At 31.6% G+C, this 17,124-nt stretch overlaps 2 protein-coding genes across 3 annotated transcripts; both read left to right on the top strand.

The window, feature by feature from the left end:
• The first annotated feature begins 1,875 nt into the window (after window positions 1-1,875).
• Window positions 1,876-5,660, top strand: LOC137815139 (alpha-soluble NSF attachment protein 2). Its single transcript, XM_068618198.1, has 9 exons — window positions 1,876-2,291; window positions 2,750-2,799; window positions 2,901-2,973; window positions 3,471-3,550; window positions 3,793-3,944; window positions 4,431-4,590; window positions 4,675-4,722; window positions 4,867-4,947; window positions 5,419-5,660. The coding sequence occupies exons 1-9, from the start codon at window positions 2,147-2,149 to the stop codon at window positions 5,497-5,499; spliced, it is 870 nt and encodes a 289-aa protein (XP_068474299.1). The 5' UTR covers window positions 1,876-2,146; the 3' UTR covers window positions 5,500-5,660.
• A 245-nt stretch (window positions 5,661-5,905) lies between these two features.
• On the top strand, window positions 5,906-11,717 carry LOC137815138 (uncharacterized). Of its 2 annotated transcripts, none has more exons than XM_068618196.1 (2): window positions 5,906-6,373; window positions 9,810-11,717. In XM_068618196.1, the coding sequence occupies exon 2, from the start codon at window positions 9,886-9,888 to the stop codon at window positions 11,554-11,556; it is 1,671 nt and encodes a 556-aa protein (XP_068474297.1). In that variant the 5' UTR covers window positions 5,906-6,373; window positions 9,810-9,885; the 3' UTR covers window positions 11,557-11,717. The 2 variants fall into 2 exon arrangements, with proteins under 2 accessions (XP_068474297.1, XP_068474298.1); XM_068618197.1 differs by lacking the exon at window positions 5,906-6,373 and adding an exon at window positions 6,474-6,780.
• The last annotated feature ends 5,407 nt before the right edge of the window (window positions 11,718-17,124 follow it).

Raw genomic sequence — 17,124 nt, 5'->3', positions numbered from 1 at the left:
AATAACGTCATAAAATACACGAAGATAATAATTTAATCAAACTTATAACATAACTATTAAAGAAAAAAAAGAAGAAGATTTTGTTCATTGAATAAAAATTTGAAAGGAAAAAAAATGTCTCATATAAAAGTGTACCGATGATGTATGATATGAAGGGGAAGTGGTTGACGGTGGTGGTAAATGATATGAACGATTTGACTAAGTCGCTCTACCGGTCTAAGACAAAGAAAAGAGAAACATATTTCATTATATTTTCTTCTTTTGTATATAATATTTTTCATGAATAATGTTGATTGAACAATTGAAGATGAATTTTTGGTTTATTACTTAATGATTTTCCATGTGTTTTGTAATGATAAAACAAAAAAAAATGTGAATACATAGGCGTCGTGCCTATATTCCCACTAATATTAATAATTAATAATAATAATCCAACGTTAGATTCAATTTTTACTTTTAATTAGTATATTAAAAATTGTATACATATATAAATCGATCTTAAAAGTATATAATATCTTAAACTAATAAAACATATCTAAATTAATATATGTAATGATTGGATAGGGGAAATGCAGTTTATATTTCCATTCTTTCAAAATATTAATTTTAAATATTTTTTTATAAACAATTAAATATTAAGAGAATACTTTTGTAAACAAAAGAATCTAAAAAAATACAAGAATAATCTAAAAATAGAAAACAAAAATTGATTACTATATTAATATTTCTATTTTTAAATAATGTATATAATCAATTTTGATAAATAAGACAAAATTAATTTATATTAATAATAGTATTTTAAAAAAAATCCACATCTGTAATTTAAATTAATGTCAACTAAAATAAAAATTTATATTTCATCAATTTTTTTCTTCAGAAATACAATAATAAATTAATGAAACAACTTATCAGAATATGAGATAATTAATTTATTAATATAATTATTGAATTTCAAATAAAATATTCACATCTAAAATTGAAATACATATCAACTAATCATTTCTAAAAGATATCAATTAAAAACACATTTAAGTTAAACTGTAAATATATTGAAGCCAATACAAACTTATTCACATAAATGAAGTTGTGCTTGAACACAATTTTGATTAAAAAAAACAAAAATCACTCAAAACACAAATTGAAAAATTTGGAAAAGTTATAAACATAATTGATTACACTCCGTCTTAAAAACAATCTAATCGATTATTCAAAGGTTTCAAAATTATGCCTTTCATTAGAAATAAAACATAATTGATATTTTGTAACACAATTGATTAAACTCATATTTACACAAGATCACATGATCGATTATTAACTATTTTCAATAAGTGTTATGTTATTCTTCAGTGCTAATTGATTATGCACACTACAAAACTCAATGAATGTTAACCTCATATAAAATATGCAATACCAAATTCTTTCTCATACCACTCTACTAACCACGAACCTCTCCAAGCCCACTCAACCAATGCAAAAAGTCTGTTTCAATTAAGAGTTTGAAGCACTCCATTCATGCATTCAAACACATTCATAGTGGTCAAAGAGATTTTGTGTGCATGGCATGCGTATAGAGTGGTGTTCTTATTGTTGTGCATGGCGTGAAAGTCGAACATTGATGTAAGATAAATTCACTATCCAAAAAAGTGAACAAAAGCAAGGGTAACATGATGACGTGACTTTCTACTTAGAAACCCTCCACTCTCTACGTACTCGTGCTTTTCTTCAACTGGAATCGAGTCGCTGCTTCACGTTTGACTTTCATTCTTTCCTTCATGGCTGATTTTCTCAACATTCATTTTAATAAGGGCAAAGTTGTCATTTAGAATTATATGGGGGTACAGTATTAAAATATGGGGATGGAGAATGAAAAACGCAGCATAGAAGAAAAAAGCCCAAGCTGGCCCAAAAGCTATTAAGGAAACGATTTTTCCAAAAAGCGAAATTTGATAATTCTTCTTCTTCTCTGGCAGTTCTCAAAACTCATCCTTAAGCAGCTTTCCTTGTTTTTTCTTCGTTTGCGGTTTTGGATTTGGACTTGGTCGTCAACACAGTCTGATATAATATCTTTTATATCTTCTTCCTTAGCTTATGATTCTCTGCAACACTCTTAATTAATCCATAGCTATCAGTTTCGATCGGAGGGAAAATGGCCGATCAGCTGTCGAAGGCTGAAGAATTCGAGAAGAAAGCTGAGAAGAAGCTCGCTGGCTGGGGCTTGTTTGGCTCCAAGTACGAGGATGCCGCCGATCTCTTCGATAAAGCCGCCAATTCCTTCAAGCTCGCCAAATCATGTTTTTTTCTCTTTCTCTCTACTTTTTTCTTCTTTAATTCCATTCTGTGTTACAGTTATGCGATAATTAATTTAAGCGCAGATGATAATTTGATTATTGTTGTTAGAACTAGCACAATCGGCGAATGTTGATTTTAGGTGTTCGATTTCCGATTCCGTATGCTGAACTCTCCCTAATCAGTTAGTTTTTATCTGATTTTACTGGAAAGACTTTTGACCTATTTTTCTGTTTGATCAATTACTCGAATAGAAAAATTAGAGTTGCAGAAGAAGTGGTTGATACTATTATCGACTGTTTAACCATACTCTCTATGTTATGTTGTTACTGTTCTCACTTTTACATTGATGACTTTCTTATTCGCTTTATTTTCTTGAATGTTACTGGCATTGAAATTGAGGATGGAACAGTGAATAGTTCTTTTTGTTGTTCTTGGTTTGATCTATTTTGTGGCATTTCAGGGGACAGAGCTGGAGCGACATACCTAAAGTTGGCAAATTGCCATTTGAAGGTATCATCCAGGGGTGGGGTTTATACTGTTGAATCTCTTTTGCATCCTTTAGTTTTCTATTGAGTCTGCGGTGACATTGCTGTCTCGTCTTCTGTTTCTAGTTGGAAAGCAAGCATGAAGCTGCACAGGCCCAAGTTGATGCCGCACATTGCTACAAGAAAACTAATATAAATGGTATGCATGCATGAGTTCTTTGTCATTTATGATTTATGATTTAAACCAATTTCTTTTTTCTACGCAGCAAGGCCAATTCCTTTTAGACTCAATATTTCTTTGTATCGACATCAATGCGATCATATAAAACAGTTGCTGCATTTATGCCTGGACATATGATATGTGAAACACATCTGTTATCTCATTGTTCAATCTTTCCATATGTATAAATAAAATACCGGATTTGTATAGATAAGCTCCAATTAGGGGTTCAAACTTTTATCTTTTTTGTAAGGCATATTAAAATTAACTGGGATAAGTAGGGATTCATTCTTTTTATGGTTGTCTATATTGGATAGCAATATTTTGATTTGTTATTTTATCTGTTTTAATTATTAGATTGGAACTTGTGATTATAACCCTAAGCATGAATCAAATCAAAACTGCTCTAGCCTATCTTTATTTCCTCGAATTAGTTAGAAGACAATTAAAATTCAATTTTCTCTCTTTGAATACAGAGGCTGTATCTTGCTTAGACCGTGCTGTAAACATTTTCTGTGACATTGGAAGACTCTCTATGGCTGCTAGATATTTAAAGGTATACATACACACAAACATATATATTTACATTTTTGTTTCAGAATATTTAGCAAACGCGTATTTGGTTATCTGTGGTATATAATGTATTGGTATCCCTTGTCCTTGGTATTGTTTAAAATTTATTCATATCCCAGCTTATGGAACTCGATTTTTAATTAAATGCATTGAAGTATATGAGTTTGCTTGAGTTACTCTTATCTTGTTTTAACTTGGTTTCACTATTTTACAATTTAAATACAGGAAATTGCTGAATTGTATGAGTCTGAACAGAATATTGATCAGGCTCTTGTTTACTATGAAAAATCAGCTGATTTTTTTCAAAATGAAGAGGTGACGACTACTGCTAACCAATGCAAACAAAAAGTTGCTCAATTTGCTGCTCAGTTAGAACAGTAAGATTTTGTATTTTCTGCAGACTGTACCTATATTATTATAGTGATGACCTGATTTATATTTCTTCAACTCAGATTCATTCTTTAATTGGTTAGAACTTAGTAATTTCTTCTGGAAACAATCTTTCTGGTCTTTATTTTGATGAGTTCCTTATTTGTCTAACCCACTGTCCTCAGTCTAGCATTACCTTAGGTCACTATAGGTTTTTTATACTGAGAATATTGGAATGGCCTATGATCTTATAGAATTCTTGCATGTTTCTTTCCACAATCCATAATATATTGACTTAGGTACTTGGAATGAACAAACGTCAGTCCATTGCCATGTCTGGTCTGGGTCACGTGTTATTGTGTATGATTTGCAATACGAGCTACAGCGGGAACTGCTAAGAAATCCAAACTTTATGTTTTAAACAGAAGCAGCTTTATCAGAACCTTCTTGTATGTTAAATTGAATATTAACTGTTTCCATGTGATGATCTTTAGGTATCAAAAGTCAATTGAGATTTACGAAGAGATAGCTCGTCAATCCCTCAACAGTAATTTATTGAAGTACGGTGTTAAAGGGCACCTGCTGAATGCTGGCATCTGCCAACTCTGTAAAGGGGACGTTGTTGCTATAACCAATGCATTAGAACGATATCAGGTCTAAGTTTTTCAATAATTCGCATCTTGAGACTGGACATATTACTAGTTGCTCAATTTTTTTGGATATGTATTTATTTTGCAGGAATTAGATCCTACATTTTCGGGAACACGTGAATGCAGATTGTTGGCGGTAGGTCACTAGTTTTGGAATTTCATAATAAATTCTAATTGACAAGTAGAATATTTGGACTTCTTCGAACTTCCTTCTGCATCACAAGTAAACCATACATTTGTCAGATGTAATACTGACTTTTTTTTCAATCCTGGTGGGTAGGATATTGCTGCTGCTATTGATGAAGAAGATGTTGGGAAGTTTACTGATGTTGTGAAGGAATTTGATAGCATGACCCCACTGGTAAGCTCCAAAAGTTGTAAAATAGGAATACTTTACGTGGTGTTTAACAAAAATATTTCCGCTGTATATTTTATCCACAATTTATAACAGAATAAACGTAATCTATCATAACTGAATTCCCAATTTACAGCTATTATATAGAAATATTTCACCTGAAATTTAAGTTTTATTTAATTACCTAGAGTGAAATTTCCGTTTTCTGATACTCTTCAAATTCCTGCGTATTATGTATTTGAATTTGTTTTCTTCACTCATGTATGTACCTGGTTCTTTTCCTTCAACGATAAATATGTGCCTTTTGTTTTTTAAACTACATATTTAATTTTAAAATTCCAATTAATCATTGCTTCCTTAACCCAGCCTTAAATGCATACCTGATCTTGTTGCTGATTTTTAATTTCCTTTTCTTTTGCATTCCGTAAGTAGTATTAGTGTCCGTAGCTCATCAACATTGTCCATGGACTTGTACAGGATTCTTGGAAGACCACACTTCTTTTGAGGGTGAAGGAAAAGCTGAAAGCGAAAGAACTTGAGGAGGATGATCTTACTTGAGTTATACCTTAATATTTTGATGGTTGGACCTATTGTTTGATGATTTACAGTTGTACTATGCGTGTCTGTTCAGTTGTTCATCTTACACATCTACTTACTGAGTGTACTTGCTTTGGTTTCAATTGAATTGGTCTGACTAAATTCAAGAAATGAGTTTTTAACGAGGGTGCTGAGTATGAATTGAATTACTACCATCACTTTCCTGGATTATGCTATAATTCTTCACCAAGGAAAAAATAATAACTAACCTTCACAATTTATTTATATGAATACACAGTTAATAACTTTATCAATTGATATATACAGAGAGAGTTGTCTAAAAGGGATGGCATTGTTCAGTTTGATTTTCTCCTACTAAAGCCAACGGTTTATAAGTCTTTATGAGCAATCTAAAGGTTTGCTTGCAATCTTAAATTATACCTTTCATCCGCGAGAAGGCAAGGAAAGATAATTAAATACAACAAAGCCCAACTCTTTCTGAGTGTCTCGCTTTATTTCTTTTCTTTTCTCTTCTCCATACCCTCAACAAAACCATCATCACTGTTCTATTCTACTTTTCATTCCGACGTACTTTTTTATAAAGTTAAGATTCAAAGGGAAAACGCCAAATCCAACGCGGCTTTCTTTTTTCTTCTTTTTCGCTGGCTTATCTTTTCTTTCTATCCCTTTTTCATTTTTCAGTCCAGGAAAACGGTGCACAGACTTTTCTTTCTTCATCCATTAACACTAACAGATTTTTTTTTTTATAACATCATTAATTCAATTAAAATGTCTTTTTATTGGTTTTTTTCTTAAAGAATGTATGTTCTCGTAAATCACGACTAAATCACACAAAGAAGTGCTGGTGCATGGAAATAAATGAGAGATGATGCAGGTAAAATTGTTTTTACTTTTCTTTTCTTTCTTGGTTTGTTCTTTCAAAGTATGAAATTTCTATATTTTCAGTGCTTCCTTCGCCTTTACTTCATCTAGTCGGTGGCAGCCGGTAACCTGCTGTCATATTTACCATTTGAACATTGAACTGACAATCTTAATCCATTCCCCTATTGTTTGACTGCGTTGTGATTGTTATTACTTGCTACGCCTGCGAGTGCGAGGATCCATTCTTTTTTTGCCAACTTTATGCATGTCACTCTTTTTTTTTTTTTACCTTTTACTTTTGTATTAATGCCCAAACTTTTGATTCCATACAATTCGTTGCTTCTGGATTTTATCAAACATGTAACTATCTGTGAGGGAATAACTTGCATTCACACTTCGGCGTGACGAATCAGCTAATTGGTATGGTTAATTTTCACCACCAGCGCCTTGAAAATTTAATGCTATTACAATGGAATTTCTTTTGTTGTTTGTGTTGATTTTGGCTTAATCCCAAGTCCCACATCGGTGGGTTCATTGTTTGGGAAGGAGGTTTGAGGGTTATAAATTAAACTCTCCCCCTTCACTGTTAAATATCCCAATTTGTAATATCTTCTCTCATAGTAATAAAAGTGAGCTGTTTTTGCTGTGCTCGGGGATTAGGCTAAACAGGCCGAACTCCGTTAACAATTTTCGGGTGTGTTCTTTCCTCTTTATCTCTTTTATTATTCCGCTTTATTTATTCAATATTATTTGTCGGGTAGCTCTGTTAGGGTTTTGTTTTAGTGGGAAAATTACCCGTTTTTCCCAACAAGTGGTATCAGAGTAGAAGGTTCGCCTTGGGTTGTTTGAAATTATTTGTAATATTGAATATTATATTGTGAGTCTGTAATGGCAAATTCGGATCAAGAAGGGAAGGCTCTGCAAGATGCAAATGTTGCAGAAAGCAAAAGTGATGTGTTGATTGTCTCGCTTTCAGCATCATTGCATCCAGATGAGTGGATATTGGATTCAGGTTGTACCTATCATATGTGTCCCATTCGGGAATGGTTCTTTGATTTTCAAGAACTCGATGGCGGGGTTGTTTACATGGGTAATGATAATCCATGTAAGACAGTCGGGATAGGTTCAATCAAGTTGCGGAATCACGATGGATCCACCAGAATTTTGCGGGATGTACGGTACGTGCCAAAGTTGAAGAAGAATCTCATCTCATTGGGGGCTTTAGAATCTAAAGGCCTAGTTGTGACGATGCGAGATGGAATTCTTAAAGCAACTTCAGGAGCACTGGTGATGTTGAAAGGCGTGAGGAAGAACAATTTGTATTACTACCAAGGTAGTACAGTGGTGGGGACAGTAGCGGCAACAACTTCTAGCACTAAGAAGGATGCTGAGGCAACGAAGTTGTGGCATATGAGGTTGGGACATGCTGGAGAGAAATCCTTGCAAATTCTTACCAAGCAAGGATTGTTGAAAGGTACGAAGGCTTGCAAACTTGAATTTTGTGAGCATTGTGTTCTGGGAAAGCAACGAAGAGTGAAGTTTGGCACTGCAATTCACAATACCAAGGGTATTCTGGATTATGTGCATTCAGATGTGTGGGGACCTGCCAAGACTCCGTCAATCGGAGGTAGGCATTATTTTGTCACTTTTGTTGATGATTTTTCCAGAAGAGTTTGGGTGTTTACTATGAAGAACAAAAATGATGTGCTTGGAATTTTCCTTAAGTGGAAAGCTCAAGTTGAAAACCAGACAGGAAGGAAGATTAAGGTTCTCCGAACAGATAATGGAGGAGAATACAAGAGTGATCCGTTCCTGAAGGTATGCCAAGATTGTGGCATAGTTCGGCACTTCACTGTTAGAAAAACACCACAACAGAATGGGGTTTCGGAGCGTATGAACAAGACACTTGTGGAGAAAGTTCGTTGTATGTTGTCTAATGCTGAGTTAGGCAGAGAGTTTTGGGCTGAGGCTGTGACATACGCTCAACATCTCGTCAATCGTTTGCCATCATCTGCTATAGATGGCAAAACCCCGTTAGAGGTATGGTCTGGAAAACCTGCAACTGATTATGATTCTTTGCATGTTTTTGGTTCTATTGCATATTATCATGTGATTGAATCAAAGTTGGATCCACGGGCAAAGAAGGCTCTTTTCATGGGCTTTAGTCCTGGAGTGAAGGGATACCGTTTGTGGTGTCTAGAGGCAAAGAAGACGATTATCAGCAGGGATGTTACCTTTGATGAATCTGCCATGTTAAAGAAGGTAAATCCAGAAGGAGCTGATAGTACTCCACAACAGGTGGAGTGTGTTCGGAAGCAGGTGGAGTTTGAGCCGACAGTGGTGATCCCAACACGAAATACCACAAGTCACTCTCCTATGGCAGAAGAAGAGTCGGATGAGGAAGAGGTTCCTACCCAAGAATCTCAACAACAATCAGCGCCAATTGCAGTTAGAAGACAGAGACGAGACATTCAGAAGCCTACTCGTTTCATGGATATGGTTGCCTATGCACTTCCAGTTGTTGATGACATTCCATCCACTTACCCAAAAGCCATTCTGAGTTCAGAGAGTGGTAATTGGGCGGGTGCGATGGAAGAGGAGATGCAGTCTTTGAAGAAGAACAAGACGTGGAAGTTGGCACAATTACCAAAAGGTAAGAAGGCAATTGGGTGCAAATGGGTATTTGCAAAGAAAGAAGAATTTTCTAATAAAGAAGATGTTCGCTACAAGGCAAGGTGGTTATAAGGGCCAAGTTTGAATATTGTTTAGACTTGGTTAATATTTTGCACATTTGAAGTTGGCGTCCGGAGGCGCAAATTTGAAGCACTGTAAAGTTTGTTTTTGTTATGTTTTGAGAAGATTTGTTTTAGGTGAGACTTGAAATTAAGCCAAGGTGGAGATTTGTTGATTTTGGCTTAATCCCAAGTCCCACATCGGTGGGTTCATTGTTTGGGAAGGAGGTTTGAGGGTTATAAATTAAACTCTCCCCCTTCACTGTTAAATATCCCAATTTGTAATATCTTCTCTCATAGTAATAAAAGTGAGCTGTTTTTGCTGTGCTCGGGGATTAGGCTAAACAGGCCGAACTCCGTTAACAATTTTCGGGTGTGTTCTTTCCTCTTTATCTCTTTTATTATTCCGCTTTATTTATTCAATATTATTTGTCGGGTAGCTCTGTTAGGGTTTTGTTTTAGTGGGAAAATTACCCGTTTTTCCCAACAGTTTGTACATTCTCATTTTCGGGATATTGAGACTGTTTGTGATGCATATATGTCAACTGAAGTTTTTGTATTATTAGAATTAGATTAGCAGTTGTTTATTAAGCAATTAATTCTGTCTTTACTCTTCATTTACTTCAATGCTTTCCTCAGTGCTTATATTGATCCGTAGGAAATTTTCTACAGATTTGTAATCTTGCCATAGTTTCTTCTGCTATGTCTTCTTTGCAGTATTGGTTTTTTACCTAATCCATTGATGATACGGTTCTGATTTGATCAAGAACTATCAGAGCTTTTTTTAATCAGAATGGTTTCGGTTGATAACGGGTTTGTGAATCCTAAAGATGAAATTGAGGAATCTAGTGGCAGTAAAGTGAAGGAGTTTGTTTCTATAGATATTTCAACAACTCAAGAAAGATTTCTGAGCAGTGAAGATTCTCAGAGAAAGCTTCAAGGCACTTTAAGTTCTTCTGCTCCTAATAGGATAAATTTTCTTAAATTTGGTTCGGCATCTGCCAAATTCAAGAGGCTTGCTACTGAGAGAGACCAGGTTTCACTATCTGTGCCTTCTCCTCGTTCAAATGGTCTAAGAGCACGGTTCAGAGGCATGCTTGCTCAGAAACTTGATGGGGGTTCGGTCAAGAAGATGTGCGTGGAGTGGATTAGAAGTCCAGTGAACATGGCCCTTTTTGTGTGGATCACATGTGTTGCTATTTCGGGTGCTATTCTATTCCTGGTCATGACAGGCATGTTGAATGGCGTGCTTCCAAGGAAGTCTCAGAGAAATGCATGGTTTGAAATAAATAACCAAATACTCAATGCATTGTTTACACTCATGTGTTTGTATCAACACCCTAAGAGGTTCTACCACCTTGTTCTTCTAATCAGATGGAGACCAAATGACATCTCTAGACTGAGAAAGTTGTACTGCAAGAATGGTACTTACAAGCCCCATGAGTGGACACATATGATGGTAGTGGTCATTCTCCTTCATGTTAACTGTTTTGCTCAATATGCACTTTGTGGTCTAAACTTAGGGTATACAAGGTCTGAGAGACCAGCCATCGGAGTTGGAATATGTGTATCTTTTGCAATTGCTGCTCCTGCAGTTGCTGGATTGTACACCATTCTTAGTCCACTTGGGAAGGACTATGAATGTGACTCTGATGAAGAAGTGCAGGAGCAAATTACTGGCTCTCAAAGGCAAGATCAGCTGAGAGAGAAACTATGTGAGAACAAATATTCATTTGCATCCAAAGATCAAAGGGGTGTTGAAAATAGACCTAAGTGGAGTGGAGGAATACTTGACATTTGGAACGATATTTCCTTAGCATATCTCTCACTTTTCTGCACCTTCTGTGTCTTTGGGTGGAATACAGAGAGACATGGCTTTGGAAACATGTATGTCCATATTGCCACTTTTATGCTGTTTTGTATGGCACCTTTCTGGATTTTTATTTTGGCTTCTGTTAACATAGATGATGAGGATGTCAGGCAGGCTCTAGGAGCTGTTGGTATCATTCTTTGTTTTCTTAGTTTACTATATGGTGGATTTTGGAGGATCCAAATGAGAAAGAGGTTCAACTTACCTGCCTATGACTTCTGTTTTGGCAACCCTTCAGCTTCTGACTGCACACTCTGGCTATTCTGTTCCTGGTGCTCTCTTGCTCAAGAAGCAAGAACAGGAAATAACTACGATCTTGTAGTAGATAAGTTCTCTAGGAAACAAACTGATACTAGAAACCTACCTTCAGTCTCACCTTTGGCTAGGGAAGATGTAGTATCAACGAAATCTGACACAAGTTCTCTGGGTGGCAACTCTTCCCCTTATATGATGAAAACATCTAGTCCTCCAAATTCAACCAATGTCTTCAAGGGAGGTTATAGACCAGATAGTATTGTAGAAAAAGAGAATTGTGAAAGAGGTGAAGATGGAATAATGAACCCGCCGGATCCCCTATTGATCCAAAGAGAGTGATTGTAGAGTTTGTAATTTTAACTTATGATAAATATGATCTCACATCATATTTTAGAATATGACTTCTACCTATTTTTATGTTTTTTTTATGTGTTATATAAATATAAATATAGTATTCAATAATGTATGAAATATATAAAATTAATATGGTATTAGAGTCATTTTGAATTTATCATAATAAGTGTTTGTTCGACTTATCAGGTCACTTACTATCGGACTGTTATCGGATCACTCATAATATATAGTCTCATGCATGAATTAGTAGTCTTTCCGTGAGGGAGTGTGTTGGAGATCTTACATTGACTAAATATAAGAGCATTTTGTAGTATATAAGCAGAACTTTACATTATAAACTAATTTTAAGTCGAGTTAAGATTAAAGTCCAAGTCTTAATATAATTTTTAATATAACTTTTCCTCTTACTCGCAAATAGGTTTGTTCTATGCTGATCTTATGACGACATTGGCAGATAGGTCCAGAGAATGATTTTACTATTATGTGTATTTTTCTTTTTTTTCAAACCAAAAGATACAATGCTCTCAAATCTACTTTGAGCGATGTAAATGGATGTAAATGGGTGTTAAACCTTTAATTTTGATATATGTTTAATGTATGTATTAATTATGTACCAATGAAAATATATAGATGAGATGAAAATGAATATTATAAAACATGAATATATATATATATATATTGATATATGCTTGTATGTAAAATTTTAAAACACTTGTTTGATGTGCTCATATATGTTGTTTTTTAAACTATAATGATTGTGTGTCACTAGTAGATTATATATCTTAGAAGAAAAATCTCAATAAAAATTGACTAAGAAAAAAAATATTTTTTTTCTGTTTTTGTTAAATTTCTTTTCTTGAAAAGTGTATATATTGTAATCTTATAAGAGAAGGGTTTTTTTCTTAAAAGACTTTAAATTATAATGTAAATATTATATATATTATGAATGTAAATATTAGTTATATATTGTTATTATTAATAGTAATATTTTGTTAGTGAGATGTTAAAAAATATGAGAGTAAAACAGATCCGCAATTTGATAGAAAAAATTATAAAGACAAAAACATGTAAAATATGTTTCTAAATTTTGTTGCAAGAGGAAATTAGAGAAAACCGTTAAATGAGAAATAAAATAAGTGTTGACAAAGAAATAAAAAGAAAAAAGTAATTATAAGAGGTCTTAAAAAGATATTACGTGAATAAAAAATAAATTTGAGTTTTACTCGGATTACGCAGTATTGAAAAATATAGACTTCAACTCTGTCTTATCATTTTTTATGCATAAATCAGCATCACCGTTATGAGCTGGACTGCATTTTTTTATACACAAAACCCACTTTCTAATATTATTAAACAAATTCAAGAAAAAAACTAATAAACTTAAAAAGACAACCTTCTTATGAAACTTTACTTTAATTTATGATTTCATAATCGTCACATAATATAATTTATTTGAGTTATTTCTCATTATAGAGTTTCATTGCTATAAAAAAAATAATAAAAAAGGTTTTATAATTATTTTTTAAAAATAGATACCATCTATCCTAAACGAAATTTTCTATACCACATATTTTAGATTTGACACAAAAATGAATTTTTTATGATGGTTATACAACCGTCATAAATAAAAATACAAATTTTGTATGTATATGTATCTATAATAAACTGATATAAAAAAAATTGTTTTAACCATCATATAAAAAAAAAGTATATCTACGTTATTAGTTGAACTTGATTTACTGATCAAATAATTTTAAATTAAATTGAAAGCTTTACCAGGTAAAATATAAAAAAGTACAAACTTATTATTTTAAACTTTTATTAACAAACAAAATAAAAAATATATATGATTCATTGTTGCTAAAGAGTAAAACCTTTGTACAGTTCATAAATGGTGTCCAACCCACATAACAGTATTGTGTTTATAGTAATACCCTGAGTCAGCAAGCAATATAAACCCACTCACTTAAAAAGTCAAACCCATTGATTTTTTGTGGCCACTTTGAGTTTTAGGTCTTCTTTTTCTTTGCAAAGTTGGGACCTTTGAAGTGAAACATAAGATGAAGTTGATAGTGACACAGTGAGAGTGACAGAAAGAGAAGCTTTTCCATTAGTGAATAGGTTGTTTTGTTTTGGCATGGCCCTTCTGGGGGAGTGCCTATTTGGGGCATTGCCCTCCACCACACCCCAACAAGGACACCATGCTTGTGTCATTTGGACTTATTTAGATTCTAACACTTGTTACTATGCCAATTTATTTTTACCACCAAATATCAATTTCATAAAGACTTCAATTATAGTTTATTCAGAATATAACTTATTGATATCTAATATTTATAAAGTATTGGTTCGATGAATAAATTTTATCTTTTAATATAGTTATGCATTTCTTAATTTATATATGCTTAAAAATGTCTTTTAGTTCCTATTAGTTTAGATCATGTGAACTAAAAGAGAATAAATTTTTGTTAGAAATTAAAATGAATTGTTTTAAAGATTAAAAAACATTTTTTTATAAAATTATGAAAATTAAACGAGCAATTAAATTATTGTAATAATTTTAGAATATAAAATAATATAATTAAAATCACACATCAATATTTTATTATTAAAGTGAAAAAAGTATGTAAATAAAAAATTAGTTATTTAGGTTTCATTTTAAATATATCTATAAAAAAATATTCTTTACCTTTTTTCTAGATTTCTAACTTTATCTTTCATTATATTACCTATCAAATACCATCTTTGGGCTCTTAACAGTAAATAAAACAAAGATACTCAATCAGATTTCGGTTTAGAGTAAGTTCATTTTTGTTATTTTTGTTTCCTTTGAGTTAGTTTTTGAGACTTTTGTTCACCTGAGTATACATGTTTTTCATGTAGTATCTGTGTGGCTTCAGGATTGATCTTTGTTAATTTAGGGTCTTAATATCGTGTTTATGTCGTTGATCAAAACTCTCTGGTGCGGGTTATACTATCTTTACTTTCTTTAGGAGTTAGAACTATTTGTGAGTGTGCGTTATTCTAATCAAGTAAGAAAGCTAGTGTTATTTTTCAATAGAACTCTAAGCTTGATGATTTGGATGTGAAAGTGATATGATCACAAGTTCCAATTTTTTTCTTGTAGAGTTTAGTTTTGCTGATTGAAATAGATGTTATTTGATGGAAATTGTTTGAAGTTTAGACAATCTGATATGTAGTTGACTATTTAATTGATTGTGATATATGTTTAGAAGTTAAGTATTAGTTTTTACATGTTAAATTGTGATCTTAATTGAGATATATTTGCTCCCTTGCACTCGAGTGGATAGAGGTGTAGTTTTTGGGATGTCATCAACCTCAAATTTGCTTAATGTCATTCTTTTGCACTCAATTAAGATGTTGCTTTTGGAGTATTCTCTATCTGAAATCCATTCAACACCAACATCATGTGCTAAACTCAAACTTCAGCTTCCTAAGCTCGAACGATTTTCATAACCCTTGTCATTTTCACTCAATTACTTTGTTTCTTTTGTATGTTAAGAAATTGAATTAAATCTTATAAAAAAAATATTATTTTGTAAATTATTACAACTTTCTAAGCCTATATTTCAATACACAAACAAAAGAAAAGAGATTCCAATGATAAATCTCAACGATATGAATATTAAGGAGTAGCATAAAAAATAAAATAAAAATATGGTCGTGATTATATATTGAAAATTCATATATAAGTAGCTAGTAATTTATAATACAATATTATTATATACCTATACATTAAATTTTATGATATAATCACTACACAAGTTAAAATGTTACACTTATAAATATCTTTCATGACATTTTGGTGGAAATAAATAAAAACAAGAAACAAGGAGTAGTAAAAAAAAATAAAAGACATTAAAAGTAAACATTATTTGATTTGAATAAGTTTTTTCATGAGTTTTCTAATAATATTCCATACAAGAGTTTTTATATAAATACTTCACTCATTAACTATTACTATTATTAATTTTAACACTTTTATTTATTTCTATTATCATATTTTAATATAATATTCAATCACTAATCTTAAATAAAAATAAGAATAACAATTACAATAAATATTCTAATATAATATCCAATCACTTATCGTAAATAAAAAAAACATAATAAATTACAATAAAAATTCAAAATTTTGTTGATTATCATTACCTGATATTATTTTCTTTTTTTTAAAGAACATTTGTAATTATATGATATTATTTTATTTTTCTTCAAGAACATTGGTCCTTGATATTATTACTATACTTTTCCTCAAGAAATTTTTTAGTTAAGCCAATATTAACATTAAAACTTATCATTTATTGGTTTTCAATTTAAGGAGTAAAATCTTCAGAAACATTAGTTGATTTATCATATGATGAATTATTAAAATATTTCATAAAGACTTTTCCTCTCGCTTTGTGAAATAGAATACACAAAAATAGTTACACAATTAGAAAATATATATAATTCTGTCTACATGTTTATCACTTATTTTTATTTTTCTTTTTTCTCTTTTTCTTAACTTCCTTGTGTTTATTTCCTTTTTTCCGACTTCTTCTTTTCTATTTATTTTTTTCTCGAATCCTTCTCTTTTTATTTCTTTATCTTTAACTTCTTTTCCTTTTGTTTTTTTTACTCAACTTTTTTCTTTTATTATTATTTTTCTCTAAACTCATTCTTTTTATTTGCTTTTATTTTCTATTAGTTTCATGTTATTCTTTTTCTCTACTCCTCTCTTACGACTATTACAACATTTTTTTCTTCAATATTTTCCAAACATTTTTTTCTATATATTTATTTTCTTTTTTCGCTCATTTCTCAAATCGAAATTCTCTTTCAACTCTTTGCCATTTGCAAAGCAAAAGCATCAATGCAATAAATTGTGATATGCATTTATTATCAGAACAACTTGAACACTTGTACTCGGTAAGTCCTCAACTTTTTTTACACGGACAAATTGAAAGTCAAAATATCATCAAGAGTTGAATTTGAAAAAAGAAAATGTGATCATTCTAATACTTTATTTGAACAAAAAATATTGATGTTACACTCAAAGATAAATGAGAAAGTAAGTGATGATTCATGAAGTCGAACTTCATGTCTTACAATGATAAATTTGAATTTAAGATCTTATAATTTAAAATTTCACAAAACTCGGAGAAAGAAAAAAAAAATCTTCCAAAATTCATATATTTTTCTTGTTAAAGTATAAGTATACAATTTTATAGGCTAAATTTATATATTAATATTGAGTTGTAATAATATTCTAATGAGTTGTCAATTAGTTTTTATTAAGTAAACGATAAATTCTCTTCTAATATTTGATCAACCTTTATTCTTATGATAATCGAGTCCACTTAATTAAAAAATATATAAAAATTATAAATTAAAATTAAAATTATATTGACTCTTTCTGGATTACATAAAAAAATTAAATTAATAATTTTCCTTGCAAGCTAAAATTATGATATGTTAAGCTTTTCTTAAAAAAAATTAGAGAAGTTAAATAAAGTAGTTTTAAAAATAAATTTATGCAAAAATTAATTT

The sequence above is a fragment of the Phaseolus vulgaris genome, chromosome 1 (genome assembly GCF_000499845.2).
Source record: "Phaseolus vulgaris cultivar G19833 chromosome 1, P. vulgaris v2.0, whole genome shotgun sequence".
NCBI classification, from domain to species: domain Eukaryota; kingdom Viridiplantae; phylum Streptophyta; class Magnoliopsida; order Fabales; family Fabaceae; genus Phaseolus; species Phaseolus vulgaris.
Note: the sequence above shows the minus strand (reverse complement) of the source record. Positions and strands in the feature narration are given on the sequence as shown.